Source organism: Drosophila tropicalis, unplaced genomic scaffold, assembly GCF_018151085.1.
Source record: "Drosophila tropicalis isolate 14030-0801.00 unplaced genomic scaffold, ASM1815108v1 contig_694, whole genome shotgun sequence".
NCBI lineage: Eukaryota > Metazoa > Arthropoda > Insecta > Diptera > Drosophilidae > Drosophila > Drosophila tropicalis.
Window position 1 is genome coordinate 5,357,749 of NW_027173176.1, and position 17,708 is coordinate 5,375,456.

At 41.2% G+C, this 17,708-nt stretch overlaps 2 protein-coding genes across 2 annotated transcripts; one reads left to right on the top strand and one right to left on the bottom strand.

The window, feature by feature from the left end:
- Positions 1-61: 61 nt before the first annotated feature.
- LOC137578843 (nuclear transcription factor Y subunit beta) lies at positions 62-9,061 on the bottom strand. Its single transcript, XM_068292441.1, has 2 exons — positions 8,674-9,061; positions 62-2,088 (listed from the first exon to the last, which is right to left on the bottom strand). Exon 2 carries the CDS (start codon positions 1,928-1,930, stop codon positions 251-253), a length of 1,680 nt encoding a protein of 559 aa, XP_068148542.1. The 5' UTR covers positions 1,931-2,088; positions 8,674-9,061; the 3' UTR covers positions 62-250.
- Positions 2,479-2,925, top strand: moon (moonshiner). Its single transcript, XM_068292911.1, has one exon. The coding sequence runs from the start codon at positions 2,479-2,481 to the stop codon at positions 2,923-2,925; it is 447 nt and encodes a 148-aa protein (XP_068149012.1).
- Positions 9,062-17,708: the final 8,647 nt, after the last annotated feature.

Here is a 17,708-nt window from a genome sequence, read left to right on the forward strand (position 1 = left end):
GAGAACTTCCCAAGGAGGGATCCTCCAGTGATAAACGTTAGTTACTTAGATTACGTGTCTGTTAAATTAATAAATTAATACTTTTTATTTCAATCTCGTTTAAAGTTCAGATTCTGTTTAGTCTGTCCTTGTAATTATTGATTAATTAAACTTAATTGTATATAATATAATTCATCACATTGGTGTTTGTCAATTATCCCTCATATATCTCTCCACTTTTATTGGGCTTCACTCGTTCTCCTTCGTTCACTTAGCCCTCGATGAGCGTAGCTTTGTCCCCTTTGCGCAAGACCAACTCCAGCTGTGAGAGCAGGCCGATGGCACGAAAGTTTTCCTTGAACAGAACGAAATCCTCTAAAGGTTTGAGATACTCCAATGCCTGGGTATAGCTTTCGAGCTCCTTTAGCACATTCGAAATGGCCAGGGCGCCGTTGCTGGCGGATGCTGCTGCTGTCTGCGTTGCGGGCTCTGGAGAGGGATGTCCATTGGAACTAGTACTGGCCCCACCACTACCACCATTGCTGCTGGTCTTCTTTGGCGAGGCTGGCGCGGATACGATTGGTGTGACCGGTGAGTTTTGGCCCTTATTTGAAAGGGCTGGAGTGGATTTGCCGCTGCTAATGCCTCCACCATTGGCTTTGGGTGCGTTTTCTTTACTGCTGGCACTGTCGCGTCCTCCATTGTTATTGTTGTTGTTCTGCTCCTTTGCATTTGGACTGGAAATGCGTATACTTTGCGTGGATAGCGTAGATTCGGCCAGAGGCAGGGGCGAGGCGGCATTGGCATTGATTTCCTGTACTTCATCATCATCCGGAGATTCCATTTTGGGACGTTTGGCCAACTGTACGGGCTGGAAGGGACTGGCCCGCTGTGGAGGAACATTTGGTGGCAACTGCGGCTGGAAAGGCTCTCTCTGTGCCGGTGAAATCGGGGGGAATTGCTGTTGCATCTGTTGCTGGTGCTGATGATGATGCTGTTGCTGCTGTTGTTGCTGTTGTTGCTGCTGCATTTGCTGTTGCATCTGCTGCTGGTGTCGTTCAAAGTAGTAATCATTAAAGCCGGCAAACCCTGGATGGGGAGGAGGATGTGGTGGATGACCTGGATACGGCGGCCAGGCATGATTCATGGGATGTCCTTGCTGGTGTTGCTGTTGCTGCTGCTGTTGCAGATGTTGCTGCTGCAGGGCAAAATGCTGCTGCTGCTCCTGATAGCTCTGCTGCTCCTTGAGATCCATGCTGTCTTCGTCCTCCTCGTATTCGCCATATTGTTGCATATAGTTCATATATTGCTCTGGCATCTCCTCCAGCTTGGCCACACGCTCAGCACTGGCTGGTGGGAATAAATGCTGCAGATCTTGCACAATATCAGGAATCCACAAGGAAGTGCCCATGGGTTTCAATTGATTGGTGGCCAATTTCTGGGCAAAGCCCTGCAAATGCGTCTCACGAAACCGATTCAACCAACGATTGTCGGCTATGAACGAGGTGCTGCCTATCACCTGGCGCGCATTGTCCGCCTTGTCCTTGATCATGCCATGGGTGATGCTACCTCGCAGCTGTGGATTGATATTGGCCCGCACCAACCATTCGTAGACCACCGCATTGATGTAGGCACACTTGCGACTCCGCTCGATTTCCTCGACCATAGCCTGCTGTTCGACTGCCTCCAGATTTGAGGGCACCTCCAGGCGCAATGTTGGCAATGCATTCGATTGCAGGCGACGACCACCCAAAACACTTGGATCAAAGTGCAGGGCACACACCACGGGTTTCTTAAATGGGATAATGCGACGCAGTGAGGCGTGGCACGCCTCCTTCCACAGCTTGTGGTAGGGATTCTCTGGCCTGGGAAACGCAAAGAACTGCATGCTCGGATGCTGTCGCGAATTAGACAGGCAGCCGATAATGCAGCATCGCCGAATGGTCGGCATTTCGGCAAAGTGGCTGTTTATGTTCCGAATTCTGGATGAATCTTTGCTTTGGCGTTGCTTAATGCCCCGCCAAAACGACGTTTTAAAAAACAAAAAAAAAAAAAAAACAACAAAAAATTAACTTAAAACTTTAAAATGCCGACCACTGATCCAGTTTACTGCAAAAAAAAAACAAAATTTAAGATCATTAACATTAATTTCTGGATATTTATAAGAATAAAAAAGTTAAATTTATTTTCTTGTTTGTTTGTTTTGCTTTTGCGCTTTGTCAAAATCCCGTTGCATTTGCCGTGCTTACCATCTGGCTTTAATGGTGATGCCAGATTGCGCCAAATGTTTTGATGCGTCAGTAAAAAAGAACTTACGTTACTTTAGTCTCAATTTGATAATGCCGCCAAAAAAAAAAAACACCTCCCGTAAATGCCACATGGCTGAAGGAATCTAAAGAATTTTCGCAAAAAGTGATCGAGGATACAATAAAGGCACTAACGAAGAATGATAACCAAAAGTTGTCGCGACCCGATCGTTGGGCTCTTTACCAATTGGAAATGAAATGGAGGAACAAATTCAAGCCCATCGATCGCCAGCCAACATCAAATTCCAGACCTGTGACACCACCGCCACCTCGCAAAAGACGCAAAGGAAACCCTATCACAAATTCTTTGCCGGTATCAGAATTTGAGCCGGAGCCACTGGTGGATCTCAATGAGACGGATGACAATGAGATCATAATTAATCGCATTTGCATACCACGTCTTCGACCATCTTGGACAACACGCAAATTTGATATTTGCGTGCCAGCAAGGGCCGTAAAATATAATTTGCTTAGTTCGATGTTCAATTGGGAAATGCTGGAGAGGATTATGGAATTGCCCGAGATCGAGGCCAAGAACATGTTGCAGAATTGTGTAGATGAGCATCTACAAAATGAATTTGCCAAGATTATTCAACAACTCCAAAACGAAATAGAGGCAGAAGAAGACGAAGAAGAATAAAACATATGTACATACATACATATGTACATATGTATGTATGTATGTATGACCAACCTATGTTACGTAATAAATGTAAGTACATGAATACATGTGCATTTATAATGTTGAAAATGAAATACATACATACATTGTTGAATTCTATTAACCACACACACACACACAAATATACATACATACATATTTTTCTTTGCTTTTGATTTATTTTCTTTTTTATAACGGTTTTTTGATTTTAGAGTGTTGGTTAACACTTTAATGCCGCGAGCAAGTAAGACTGGCAACATAAAGCTTTCCCTGGCAGCTGTCAGGAAGCCAGTTGAGTATTTCTCAGAAAAAGTTCTCAAGTTGCGGTTCTTTTTTTTCAAATATTATATATTAACGGAAAACCCACTCTCCACATTTTTACCCTTCAACTACGTCATGCAAATTAATTAAAAAATCAAATACAATTATCAGAGGACAAATAACAAAATTTATAAGAAATTTTCTATGGAAGAGTAATTTATTTATTGATTCGGTTATACACATGACGCATTAAACTGTAAAAGTATATTCTCTATACATTAATATACATATACATATACATATGTACATATGGATGTATACATTTCTACAAATTGATTGCTAAAAACAAATTAAAAATCGCCAAGGGGAAACAGTTTCTTCTTAATATTTTATTGGAGAACACATATAGACAAAGTTTTATCGGGAATTCAAAATCACCCGATTTTCAAAAGGGAAGTTAAAAGAAAAACGAAACTATTCGATCGAATTGAGAATCTATTTGTTGATTGTTACGAAATTATTTGATAATTAAATCCGTTTTAAACCAGGACGAGTCTTAAATTGCAAATTTTTTTTAATATGGCCTGAAAAAATTCATATAAATTAGCGATCAGCCCAATATAGACAAATATTTATGTACATATGTACATACATGGATGTTAATATGTATATGTACATATGTATGTATGGATACGAAACACCTCGAGGTCTTTTAAAGTACATACATATACATATGTATATCATCTGCAAACTACACACACACACACAGTAACTAGACACTTAAGAAAGTTCGACTACATATGTATGTATGTAAGAGGAATAATACGACAAGCAGAGCACCCATTCCACTTTAATGCCCCTGCTAAGAGGTGTAAACACATACATACATATGTACATACATACACATGTATCTATGTGTGTACGTACACACACATACAGACGCCCATAAAAAATTATGATAAATTTTTGAAGCGCTGCTCAGTCAACGATGCGTACGCCTTCAGAAATCGATACGTTTCCAGAACCAGTCCAGTTATTCTCGTACAGCCAAATGCTGCATCTACAAATATATATTGTATTATGAGCCATCCAAACGCCCATATCAGAGAGCGTTCACACACACACACACACACAGATACAGACAGTTAGATAGATAGATTCAGATACAGAGACGCTTCACTAAAATGAACATGAACCACTTGGCCGCTCCTCCAGCTCACCCATAAACCATAATCCCAAATATGTACGCCTTTGTCTCTAGAGAATGATGCGATACAGATAGAGATAGCTATAAAGACAGAGCAACACGAGATATACATAGATATATATGTACATATGCTGCGTGTATGTACATATGTAAGTATGTATATATACAACTCTCCGCTGAGTCACGACCCACCTGCCTAACTGAGTCAAAGCCGGTCTTTGGGTTAGCACAGTATTTTTAAGATGACTTAATACGACCAAGCATGTCCGTTTTTCTTTCGAAAATCGGGCCAAGAAAACAAGCTCAATTAAAATCCGGCTTTGGCTTCGGCTCCGGTGTTTCCCCCACTCTTAGGAACTTTTTGATTCTGACGTACGACGACAACGACGATGAATTTCTATATATAGGTATATTTGTATATATACTATGTATTTATGTATTATGTAGATGACAGGGATTTACAAAATTGATTATAGATGAAAAGGTGAACGTGATGAGGTACGAGGCGATGGGGGAAAGGACGGGTGCTTTCAGGTGCTTTGTTCGTTTTCATATTGACTAGTTTTTAAGGGTGGTTCACTGTCTGTTTGTGGTCCCTTCCATCTATCTCTCCAGCTGTTCACTTTACCTTCAGGGCAAAAGTTTTTGCGCCGGAAACATGGCAGAAGCAGCAGCAGCAGCAGAAGCAGCAGAAATAGCAGCAGCCCCAGTTAAGAAAAGTTTCATAGCCCCGAACCCAAACTCTCAAGTCGAAAAAAACCCTTCCATAGTCATCTTAAAGATACTCGCACCTTGACACACAACGCGACTGCGCTTCGTCTATGCTTCGTGTACGAAGATTGAGATACACACACACAATTACAAAATACATATATAGACGCCAAGATAGAGACAGAGACAGCGACATAGTCGAGTGCACTACACCATCAATTCCAATTCAAATCTCCCCTGACTGACTTGCTTTATAAATGGTTTTATATTTCCTTTTATGTCGCTCTGACTCGACTCGACTCGACTCTGACTATGGGCTATGGGCTATGGCTATGACTATGGGTCTCTATATACACACAGAGAGCTCTGTTAGTTGGGATGATGACGAGCAAGCCAGCGAGCGAACGAGCAGCAGCAAAGTCAGAGTCAGAGTCTAGTCAGCTAGCTCGCGCGTTCGCCTGGTTTTGGCTTTCTTTCCCTTATATATATATCGATTGGCACTTTATCTTAATCGCCTCGAGAGTTGTCCCTCGTCTTTAGCTCTGCCTTCCACCCGCGCTTTGCCCTAAATATTCTCTTTCCCTCCACCTTAACAGCCGCCAATCACCCTCGGGTCTGCCCTAAATGGTTGCCTATATCTCTCTCTCTCTCCCTCTTTCTCTCCACTTTTGTGAAATTTCCTGCAGCATCATTATCATTCCCAACACACACACACACAGACACATACATAATCATGATGATGTTGGCATAGCCTTAACTTTGTTGTTCTTGGTCCCGGGGCTCAGAGCAGCGTCACTTCTTGACATTTGGGTTCGGTTCAGGTTCTGGTATCTGGTATCTGGTATCTTTTGTATTCGTTGTATCTGTATATCTTTCTATTTCCCCATTGTTTGATGTTTTGCCTAGAACTCTGCTCTACCAACTATTTTTATACCTACCACTGAGACGGAGTTTGGGTTTTTGTTCTTTTTATTTCGATGATACGGAGAATTAACATTCCACAATTCCAATTCCAGTTCACTTAAGTCTTTTTTCAGCTGCCTCCGAGGTCTCAGTTTCTCTCTTTTTGTCTCTCTCCCTCTCTCTAACGTGCTGGCCCTACGCCTTTTGCTGAGAATGAACTGAGAATGGTTTTTTAGTTTTAGGTTTCGTTCGGTTCACGATGTCAGGTAATTTTTGCAATTGGTTTTCGTCATGAATATAAGCTATGTAGCTATGGGGTATGAGTAAGGGGGATATTTATCTTATATCTCTCATGCATTCTCGTTGGCAGCGTTTTCGTTCAAGGTGGTTTGCTTTGGCTTTGCTTTTTTGGTTGGTTTTAGTTTGGACCTTTATTTCTCGGTTGGTATGGGGGCTTCGAGTGAGTATATTAAATTGGAATTGGTGTACATTTTGAAGTAAGCATACAATATGTTATACATACACAACGAACCCAATGGTCATTTTCTCAACAGAATAATAAGAGTTTGTTGCATCATTCGATTTGAGATTTAGTTGCAAGGTGGTTGATTTTTCTCCTTCAAATACGAAATTCACGAAAGAATGCTGAAAGTATACTTGAATAATTGTTTGGAACCGATGCGTTGGTTCAGTAGAATCAGCAGCAGCAACTGCAACAACTACAATGTGGGCAACCAACCGGTTGCAAGTTGCAACTTCCATGGCAACAAATCTAGCACAATTTATTATGACTATCTCCTAAGATCGACGTGCCCCATTACCTCAGTATTTGGTAGGACCCTCTGTTTAGCAGTTCTCTCTTAGCTTGAAATCTATATGTATATCTATATAAACATACATGTATGCATGTACATATGTACTATGTACATACATAGTACTGTACACCCTTCATCATGCATTTCTGTGGCAAAGTCACACCTTTAGACAAGTGTTTTTTGCGATGCTTTCCATTCAATGGAAGCAGCAATAACGAACAATATCGTAATACATTGTTGCTCTTGCAGGGATTAAAAAGTTTATTGGCTAAAGATTGATTGATGAGATTTATATTCACCATTCAGTTGTGTTAGGGCAAAGCGAAAGGCAACATACAATGGGAATATTCTTCTTCTTTTGGGATTGTATGAATGTACATACATACGAAAGTATATAATGAGGGTCGATCAATAAAACTAATAAAAGCACATACACACACAGAGAAAAAGATAGAGAGAGATAGATGGAGTGAGTTGGAGAGATAGAGAAAGGTTACAGTACTGCAAAAATCAGGCCAATACACCCCCTTTCAGGTCGTATCTGCCTGTTCAACTTTGTTTTTGAACAACCCTCGCATTTATGAGGCAAATGCCAAAATAAAGATAGAGATATTTAAACATATTAGCAATTTCCGACTGAAATATATTTTTGATAATCTATCAACAGAGTCAGATCAATTGAAAATGGCGTCCTGAGCAATGTGTATTAACTAACTATATTCAAATACAGTTTAATATCTGTATAATAAATTCATACGACACATAATGCAGTATGCAGACTTTACTGTATTTCGTCGCCAAGTCAAATAGATGAATAAATTTCACTTCCTTTTTGCAAAATCTGACATCCTGTTCACTGGTTTACCCCCCCGGAATGTATGTATATCAATGTCACGACATTCATAAAACATAAAGAATTTTCAAAACCTACTATAGGAATATCGAGTCCTCTGGTTTTATTGAAAAGAAAATCCTGTGAAAAGGCTACCTGGACAATTTTCATAAGGACTTTACACCTAAGGGTTGCTTTGATCATTCTCAAATTTCACAATTTCAGAGGGTGAAGATGGCAAATGAAGTTTTCAAAGTTGTCCACAAATTGCTGCGGAAAGATAAGACAAGTTGTAAGAGAGAAAATTAAATGGCCCCTGGCGTTTCTAGTGATAACGTCCTTTAAACTTTCTTTGTGTTTTGCATAGAAGGCATCTTCAAGGTCATATCAATTGGCGCCAAATCAGCAGTCAATGTCCTGTTATCACACACTCAGACACAACCACACATAAACAGAGAGAGAACGGTAGTGGGGGAGAGGTGAGCATGGAAGAGAGAGTCAGACGCACAGGAGAGACGAGCCGCGAAAAGCAAATAAACAAAAACAAACCCCAAACAATACGCCGTCGACGTCGCAGCTGGCGCGCAGTCTATCAGTCAAACAAAAACAAACGCAATACAAACAAACAAACAAAACACACACACACGCACACAGAAAATGGACAACAAACCCGACACTCCACCCCACCCCCACCCTTTTTGGCGAGACCAGTACAATCACAATCACACATTGGCAACGAGACACCGGCTACGTCTACGTCTACGTTTACGTTTACGGCTCGGCTCCAATATTTGCCGCTTCCGTTGCGCTTGTGGCATGCAAATGCCGATGCTGCGACGCTGCGGCTTTTTTAATTGCGCACACACATAAACACACACACACACGTCAACATAAAACAGTGGCAGGAGCAGTAGCTGTAGCAGCGGCAGAATCTCAAGACCCCGTTTGTTTACATTCAAAGCTGAAAACACATTACACATTCGCACAGTGGTACTCACTTGAAAGAGGCAGCAGGTTGAAAGACGGCAGTCAGTCAGGCAGGTGTCTCTCTCTCTCTTTCGCTTTCGCCGAAGCTATATATCCGCTTAAAGTCCAAAAATCGTTTATAAACCTTCTTCTTTAGGATGCCGCTTTATAGATAGATAGTAATCTCTATATAATCCTATGTACTATGTAATCTATATACATGTATATAGAATACTCAAGAGGCCAACGGGCTCTAAATCACTTAAGACCACCGACCGACATTCAAGTCGTAGTCGAGGGGGGAGAACAGCTGAAGAGACTCTCCGAGGCCACAAAGAAGAAAACTTCAAGAGTTGGGAATTGGAATGAATCCCAAAAAACCAACACGTAAAAAAAAATAAGAAGTAAACGCGCTGCGCGAGAACCGTTTCGTACGAATGTTCAACACAGAGTGAAATAACACACAGAGCAGAGTGTACGTAAACGTAACGTACGTACCGACATCGACGCCGCCAAGCCCAAGCGACTCGACGACCGACCCGACCGACTCGTTTTTCCCATCTATAGGAAATATTTAATCCCAAACAAGCCAAGCCAAACCAAACCAAAACCAAAAACCCGACCGAGCAAGCAAATGGTAAGGCAAGCCAGGCCAGCCAGTCGGCAGGCAGTCAGTCAGGCAGTCAGGCTGGCTGGATGGCTGGCAGTCAGGCAAAAGGCAAAGGCAAGGACGGCAGAACACCTCTTGAAGTCGACGACGACGCCAACAGTGACGGCAACGGCGACTGCGACGTCAGACGTGCAAAGCAAATAACCAGAAGCAGAAGCAGTCGCAGTCTCAGCCGCAGCAGCAGCAGCAAATACAACAACATTGCGACAGAATGTCTGCGGGGGTGATGGGTAGGTGGCTGGGTGGCTAAATGGTTGGTGGTGGTGGTAATGTTTAGTGGTAGCGATGGTCGTGGTCGACGTCGTCGTGGGTCGTCGTCTGTCGACCCGAAGTCATCCGACATTTTGGGGTGATTTGGTGTTAGTTCGAATGTTCGAAAACTGAAACTCAAACTGAAACTAGGACTGGGGCGTTTTGTATATAGAGTCGTTTCTCTGATGGGTTTTTCTGCCTTTTTTTTTACCCTGGGTTCTGGGCATCGTAAAGCCCGTTATGTGTGTATACTTATATATATAGAAGAGTTTACGGTTAGTTTATGTAGCTATCCAAATGTTCGTCCCTCCGTCCATCTTGTCTCTCTGTCTACCGATGATGTATGTGTGTATATAACTGTGTGTGTGTGTGTGTGTGTGTGTGTGAGAGTGTCTGTGTTGGTACTGGGTTCTGACATTGGGCATTTGAAATTTTGGTATCTATTCACCCGGGAATATATACAGACAGACGAAAGTTCCAATCGGTTAGCTATTTATAGATATGTATTATTATTATTGGGTTTATTTTAGGCAGTCAGTCTTATAAGATAATATGTAGTCTCTCTAATTAATATTTCAAAGTGAGTGTGTACATGTATTCGGCATTATAGGTTTTATTGGATTTAGATGACTCATAGATTTGTAGAGGCGTTTCGAGTTTTGGGTTTGGTCCATTCCCACAACTGTCTGATTCGTTGAATATAGTACCATAAATATGAACATTCGGCATGGGGCATCGGCCATCGGCCATTAAGCCAATTTAAACACGTTTCCAAACATACTTCCATATAAGCCAGTGTATGTAGTTATGTATGTATGTATGTATTTTCATTCGTATCTGATGATCAAATTTGGTTCGCAAAATCAGTTCTTTTTATGGGATCCAGTAAATTTCATATGAGTTTGGAGCTGAACAAAAATTTAAACTTTGATTGTATACAGAGTGAAAAATCCATTCCAATACTGACAGATGGATAGACACACGCACACACACACAACATAAGCCTTCCCCATACCACCTCCATAAAATAACAACATACATAGTAGAGGTATCTAAAAAAGATGCTGAGAAGTTGATACCACTACGATGTGTGCTTATATATATATATGTATATATACATATGTACCTATATATATATGTAGGAGTGTTGTATTGTACGTATCTGTTACTTGAAGTATTGCTCTGGCTCTGTTGCCCGGGTTCGGGTTCGTTCGCATGAAATAACAAGAAAGGCGGCAGAAGCAGAAGCATTAACAACAACAACAACAACAACAACAATAAGCAGCAATAGCTACAACGTGTTGTAGTTAAACCCATTATCGTTGTAGTTGTGGGTCGCCCAAAGCAATTTGATGGATTAGTTTTAATACAAGAGAGAAATAGAAATGGATAACACTCAGTTTGGGTTCGGCGCTCTGTTGTTGGTTGTAGCCCATCTCTCGATACGATTGTGTGGATGATTTTTTGGTGGTGGGTCAAATACACACACACACAGATTTATACGAATAGATATATATATACATATATATATGTATATATAAATATTTATATATATGTACATTTATATTGTTTAGGTACATAAAGCAAAAGTATTGGAAAAGGTATAAAACCACAGCATCATTGATGGGTGTTGTGTGCATTGTGAATTGGGTGTAAAAAAGGAAGAAGCACTTGAGTTCTTTGAGTTTTGCGATTAAGATTGGGGTCTGCGAGTTTTGGCCTGGTTCTGGTTCTGAGTCTGGGTCTGGGCTGAGAGCTGACTCTAGATGACTCGACATTATTATATTATACATACATATAAATACATGTGTACACATACATTTGTTTGGGTATATACTTCTCAACAGCTATCGAACTGACTTGACCAAAAAGAAAAAAAACCGAAAAAGAAAAGCCAAAAGCAAAAGTTTTTCAAATGCCAGGTCAGAAAGTGAGGGGTCATACAGAAGAGGAGACCCTGAGGAGGAAGCCGGAGGGGCAGCTAGGACGATAGCGGGGATTGTGGTAAGCCCTTGGCAACCTTTTGGAAAAATCATTGAAGAAAATGACCTTTCCTTTTTTGCCTTTTTCCACGACTAAACTGAATGCTATTGCTATGAGGACCAAGAGAACCTTGCACACACACACACACACACTGAGACACATTAACGCACACAGATATTTGAGTCCCAATCACTCCTCAGCATCCTCCAGCCCAACCGCCCAACCACCCGCTCCACCTCCCTCCCAGATTCAAGACTCAAGCTCATCTATTATGACCTTTTTCTACCATAGCGAGGGAGCAACTGCCAGAGTCGGGGATTTAGTCATAGAATTTATTATGGTTATGTATTATATTGAACTGAATCCCTAAGACCGAGACCCGCATTACATAGCACGGTACCGCCCCACTCGCCTAACCACCCCGCGCCCGTCCCTGTTCACATTATCCTTGCCCCATTTCATGATGCCCATATTCCTTACTTGACAGAACAGTATAGAATAGAATAGAATAGAACAGAACAGAACAGAACAGAACAGAACAAACGGCAACGGCAGCGACAACGAGAACATCGCAAAACGGCGATGAAACAGCGATAGTATTTTTCCATTACCTTTTTTGATTATGTCCGGGGCTTGCCCTCGATGTATCTTGAATGGTATATGTACATATATACACATACATATGCATGTATATGTGTATATGTAGTTAGCTAGCTGGCTAGGCTGGATGATGTTGCGCTTGCCCCTGTCCCTCCCTGTTCATGTCCCTGCCCTTAGGTCATCTTTGCTCTTAGGTCTCTGGTCTCGGTGGTTTCGATTTCAGGTCCCTTGATGTTTGGTTTTTTTGGGGGAGAACTTAAAAGGTAAAACCGAGGTACGACAAGTATCTGTATCTTTTGTATCTTAGCTTGTATCTTTTTGCATCTTCCCTGTTCGCTTTTATTCAGTGCACGCTATAATAATCTATATGCGAGATGTACGAGATGTCCGCCTGCAGCGTTTCCCTTTGTCCATCTATGCCAGCCAAGAACTGTCTGTCCGACCGATTGTCTATCTGTCTGTCCTTTTGTCTGACGTTGTGTGAGTGGCTATATTCGGTATCTATGTATCTATGTGCGCTGACTGTCGCACCCAAAAGTACCATAGGGACTTCCATGAATTTTTCCTCGTAATTTCCTCTGTGCCTTCTTCTTTTTCCCTTTTGCTGTTGTTGTTTTTGCTTTTACTTCTCGCCTCAGTTGCCCTCGTTGTTGACAGCGACGCCAGCATCGCAGTCGCTGTTTGCGTCGAAGCTAGCGCAACACTTAGTAATCCCAATCCCAATCCCCCGTTGCCGTCTATGTATGTTCAATGCTGCTACGAGTTTATTGCCATTTCCATATCTGGGTTTTATATCTCTCATGCTGCCATTTCAGCCGTGTGGATTTTATAGTCGCTTCCATTTTGAAGGTGTATATATGTATATATTTGTATGTGTGTGCATGTTGGGTGTTGTTGTGTGTGTTTCTGTGTGCATTGCTGGAAAAACTGGAAATTCAGGAGATTCACAAATGGAAATAATTTTGCATATCTTTCCCTCAAGATCTTGAGGCCCCTTTATATACATACATTTTGAATTTTTCCTTCTATTAAAGGATTTACATTTGATTGCTTGCTGAAATTGAAAATGCTTGATTACCTCTGTTTCGGAATATACCCACCTAAGTTTAGGTATATTCCTGGAGTATTTGAGTTATACATCCTTTAGGTTGGAAAAGGTATTAATTTTTTAAACATTTATTATAGTTTCTGATATATACTATGAACCAATATCACCGCCAAACCAATTTTTTTAAATGTCCTGTAGGATATTCTCTATAGGAAAGTCACCTAGTTAGCTCTATCAAAATTACCAACACCGTTTTGAACCCAACAACTTGACAACTTTCAAAAAGTTTTAAAACATTTGAGGCAGTTTACAGAAAAGTGAATATGCAAAATTTAGAAGGTGAGCCCTATTTGTGTTACAAATATATCTTTCTGCTAAATTTGTTAAGTTATTTCTTCAACAAATAGCAGTAGATGAAAATTAACATAAACACAACTGGTCTTCCATTTCAACTTTCATCTATGGATTAATTATTCATCGATTATTATTATCCAAGGATTTGTGGCTCTGACCGATGTTGTCCTTGACTAAGCTTACTTAAATGGTTTTGATGAAATAAGGATTTAGATAGGAAATAAAAAGAAAGGCATCTGTGATAAAAAAGTTGCCCCCATTGCAAGGAAGCTGTTTTGCTACTCCTCTGAATATATTTCTTAATTTGTTAATGTAAACTTTTTGTAAGGAATAAAGTTGACGACTGTTTTCTCGTTGAGAGAAAAATGTGAATTGTATTTGTTTTGAAATCTTTATATAGTGTTAGGTTGTGTACTCTTTTATGTGGAAATTAAACGGAGTGTTGACAAACTGAACTTCTTGTGCGACCCTCGAATAGCAATAACTATGAAATCAAAATGAACCATAGACCCCTTTTATTGTTATCATCTCTAAGAGAATATTTAATACTTTGAAACTATTTTGGACTCGTTTGACCAGAACAAGTTTGTTTTATTTTTCTTCTTCTTCGCAATATTGGCCATGCCTTTGCATCTGTTACTTAGTAAGCAAAAGTCTAACTGGTTTGCATAATCCGAATGTGATCTAACGAAATCTGATCCAATATTTCCGGAATTGAATGAAAATTTAATAAAAAATACACGGATATACATACAATGTGTGGGGATATTTCGTAATCCCATTAGCGAATTCATTTTTGTCTCTAGGTTCAGAACGTTCAATCTCCATAACTCAACTGTACTGCCCTCTTATGCTTTTTGCTCTTTGTTGGTGGTTAGCTATCAGGGGGGTTAGGAAATAGCAGAAGGAATATGATATCTAATGAATCTTTTACCTTTTTCGTAAGTATATATTTGCTTGCTTCCCTATAAAAACGAACATCAATTTGAGGCTGACACCAAAATCGAACCGAATAAAATCCAATTTCGATGCCAAAGACGATTTGTATTTATAGCAGCAGCCCCCAAACGACAGACAGACGGACCCACTGGCTGACTGACTGACTGAGGGACTGAATGGCGAATTGACTGTTTTTGGTGGCCAGCCAGCCAGCCAGCTAACCACAGAGAATCCGCAATCAACCGACAGACCATCTTTGTGGTCCCCCCCATTCGGTACATACATATATGTATGTATGTATGTACATACATACAACACATCCTCTCGACATCTTTGTACAATAAAGATAGATTAGCATCTATCGAAAGCTGTGCCAGCTAAACGAATGAACCGAAGTTGGGATACGATACGAATGTGCGGGTTGCTCGGACGAGCATGTCCATGGCCATCTCCAGCGCATGACTGAAAGCTGAAAGCATCATCATCATTCCCAGCATCAGCATCATCAGCAGCAGCATAGTCCCCGATGGCTATGGGCCTTATCCCCGTTTCACCCCGCATCTCCTTCATTTCCGAACACCCCCCAGCTTCCTGCCTGTCTCTAGATTGCGCCTCGATTGGAGTAGTCTAAGCCAGTTGAGAGAACTGCTATTTGGAGCTGCGATGCTCAAGTGCCATCTTGCCATAGTCTGGGGTTTTCAACGATGATGATGCCTATGGAATTGAAGCAATGCCAAGATGTTGTTGTCGTCGTCGTCGTCGACGTCTTTGTTGTTGTTGTTGTTGATGTCGGCATAACAACAACAAGTCTAGCAACATCAGATGACGACGACGACCAGAATAAACGAATCGTATGAACGAACTAACCAACGAAGGCATCGGAGTATTTCAAAGCCCAAGAGGCTTATGTTTTGGGCCGACAACCCAAATCAGAAAAAATAGAAGTAGCAGCAACAGCAGCAGCTGTCGATACAGATGTTGAGGCTACATCTACAGAGAGCCATAGAAAAGTATCTAAAAGAGACTCAGACTTGTTTCGACCCGCTGCCATTCACCATTCACCATCTTCATCTTGTATTTCATCATCATCATCGTCATCATTATCATTGTAATCATCCTCAGCTTCAAGAGTAATCGTCTGTCCACATCCACAACCATGTCCAAGTCTCACGTTTTCCATTTCTGTGTGTATCTATCGCAAACATCTCGTTATACATAGCTCTATATATATTTATATATATATATCTGTATGCTTCATTTTTCGGAGCTGTTCGGGTTTTAATAGTTATGGTTTTGGTTCTCATACAATGCCATCCTCTATAGATGGGTTGGCTAGAGGTCGTTCGGTAGGTCGGTCGCTTTGTCGTTTGGGCTGACTGTTTGGGTAAATGTTAAACATATTTTATGATTAAAGGGGTCGTCGATTGGGTGAGTGCGGGTCTTTTATATATTGCGAGAGATATATATTTTTTGCTGAGATGAAAGAATCGATATTTACATATATACACACACACACACAAACACACACACATAGTACGAGAGCCAAAGTAAATACAATAAATTGATAGGAAGATAGAGTGAAAGGAAGAGACAGAGAGAGGACAACTAATCTAGATCCAATGATTTTGAGGGATGCTCCATCATCCCATCAATCAAGTTTTGTCTCCCTTATGTACATATGTATATACAGCTAATACAATTCTTCATTTGCGATCGTATTTTGCACATATGTAAATGAAAGGAAATGTAGACAAATCAATTGACTTAACTGTACCCCATAATAATCATCTTCATCATCATCATCGGCGACATCATCATTATAAGGGCTCTTACCCTGCTCCGGTTACAAATAACTTTTTTCCTGCCATTCATATACATATAGAATACTCGTATATACAGATTATATCCCCTGTTATATATCCTTGACAATAACAAACATTTTTGCTTTCGGGGTTTTAACACGCTTGGGATTCCAGTTGGTTTTTTTTTTTTGTGCGTCCCCCATTTTTGTGTGTGTGTGTTTTCTTTTTTTGTCGAGTAACCTGAGTAGAGAGACGCGTCCTGAGCATTATTTTTGTTGTCGCTGTTGTAGTTGGTGTTGCATTGATGTTGGCTTCTCTGCTCTACCTTTATCGGGGCCCACCACATCCTGTTCCTCTTTGCAGTTCAGTTAAGTTACGTTAACCCCAACTAACACACATACGTAGTGGGTTATGTATGTGTGTGTGTGTGTGTCTAGGTAGTTAGTTACCTTCACTCCTTTTTACACTCGTAGGTTTTCTACATCTAGTTTATTCTACGCTTTACGAGAGTATAGTCAACTGACGGGCTTGACGTCGGTCGGAAATCCTTGAAATGAAAGTCCTCTGATACTTTGAACAGAACAGAACTCAACTGAACTGGTGGAGGGTTGCAAGTTTTTGCCTGGATTGCCGGGCGCATAAGCGTAAAACGAAACTTTGCCACAATGGAGGACGGATGATGGCGACGTCGTCGTCGTTGTCGTCGTCTGAGCACCGCTTCCAGCGTTATATGGCCCCGTTGTGTAACCGTAGCTCCATCTAACTGTGAGACTGTACGCATGTATGTATGTTCGCATCGTCGTCGTCGTCGTCGTCATCATCATCATCATCAACGGCATCTACCATCTACAGCCCCCCAAATAAGGTCCCTCGCTGGGATGCTGGGACTGTTGCTGCTGTTACTGCTGCTGGCTCACCGGCTGGCTTCCCACAGCCTGGCTACCCTGGCGGTTACTTTATCCATCTGAAATTGATGTAGCACCTACAGCGCTCTGTTCGACGCACGTTTTACGTTCAGAGAGTTTCCCTTCTCGCTCTTTCTCCCTGCCCTACAATGCCATCCCACCATACCATTTGACCACCCCACCAACCGTCACCATGCCCTTTTTTCAGGCAACGCTATCGGCATCGGCGCTGCAGGTCATTTCATCTTGAAATGGGCAGGGCGCGTAAAGTTTTACAGGGCGAACGTAAAGTTTTAGCGTTGATTGTGCGTAGAGTCTTTGTTGCGGAGAGTGGCGGGATGAAATGCGATTATGTATCCTGAACATGCACAAGTATATACACGTATATATGTATACTTACAGCTTGGTCACGTTACATATCCTGACATATGGTTAAACTTATCACCTGATAAAATGAAAGTAATCAACGTAGAAATGCCATATACACAATAAAGGCAGCGAAATAAAACGAAAC

Excerpts from the sequence above, each read along its gene's own strand:
- moon (XM_068292911.1), top strand. The coding sequence starts at position 2,479 with ATGAAATGGAGGAACAAATTCAAGCCCATCGATCGCCAGCCAACATCA.
- LOC137578843 (XM_068292441.1), bottom strand. The coding sequence starts at position 1,930 with ATGCCGACCATTCGGCGATGCTGCATTATCGGCTGCCTGTCTAATTCG.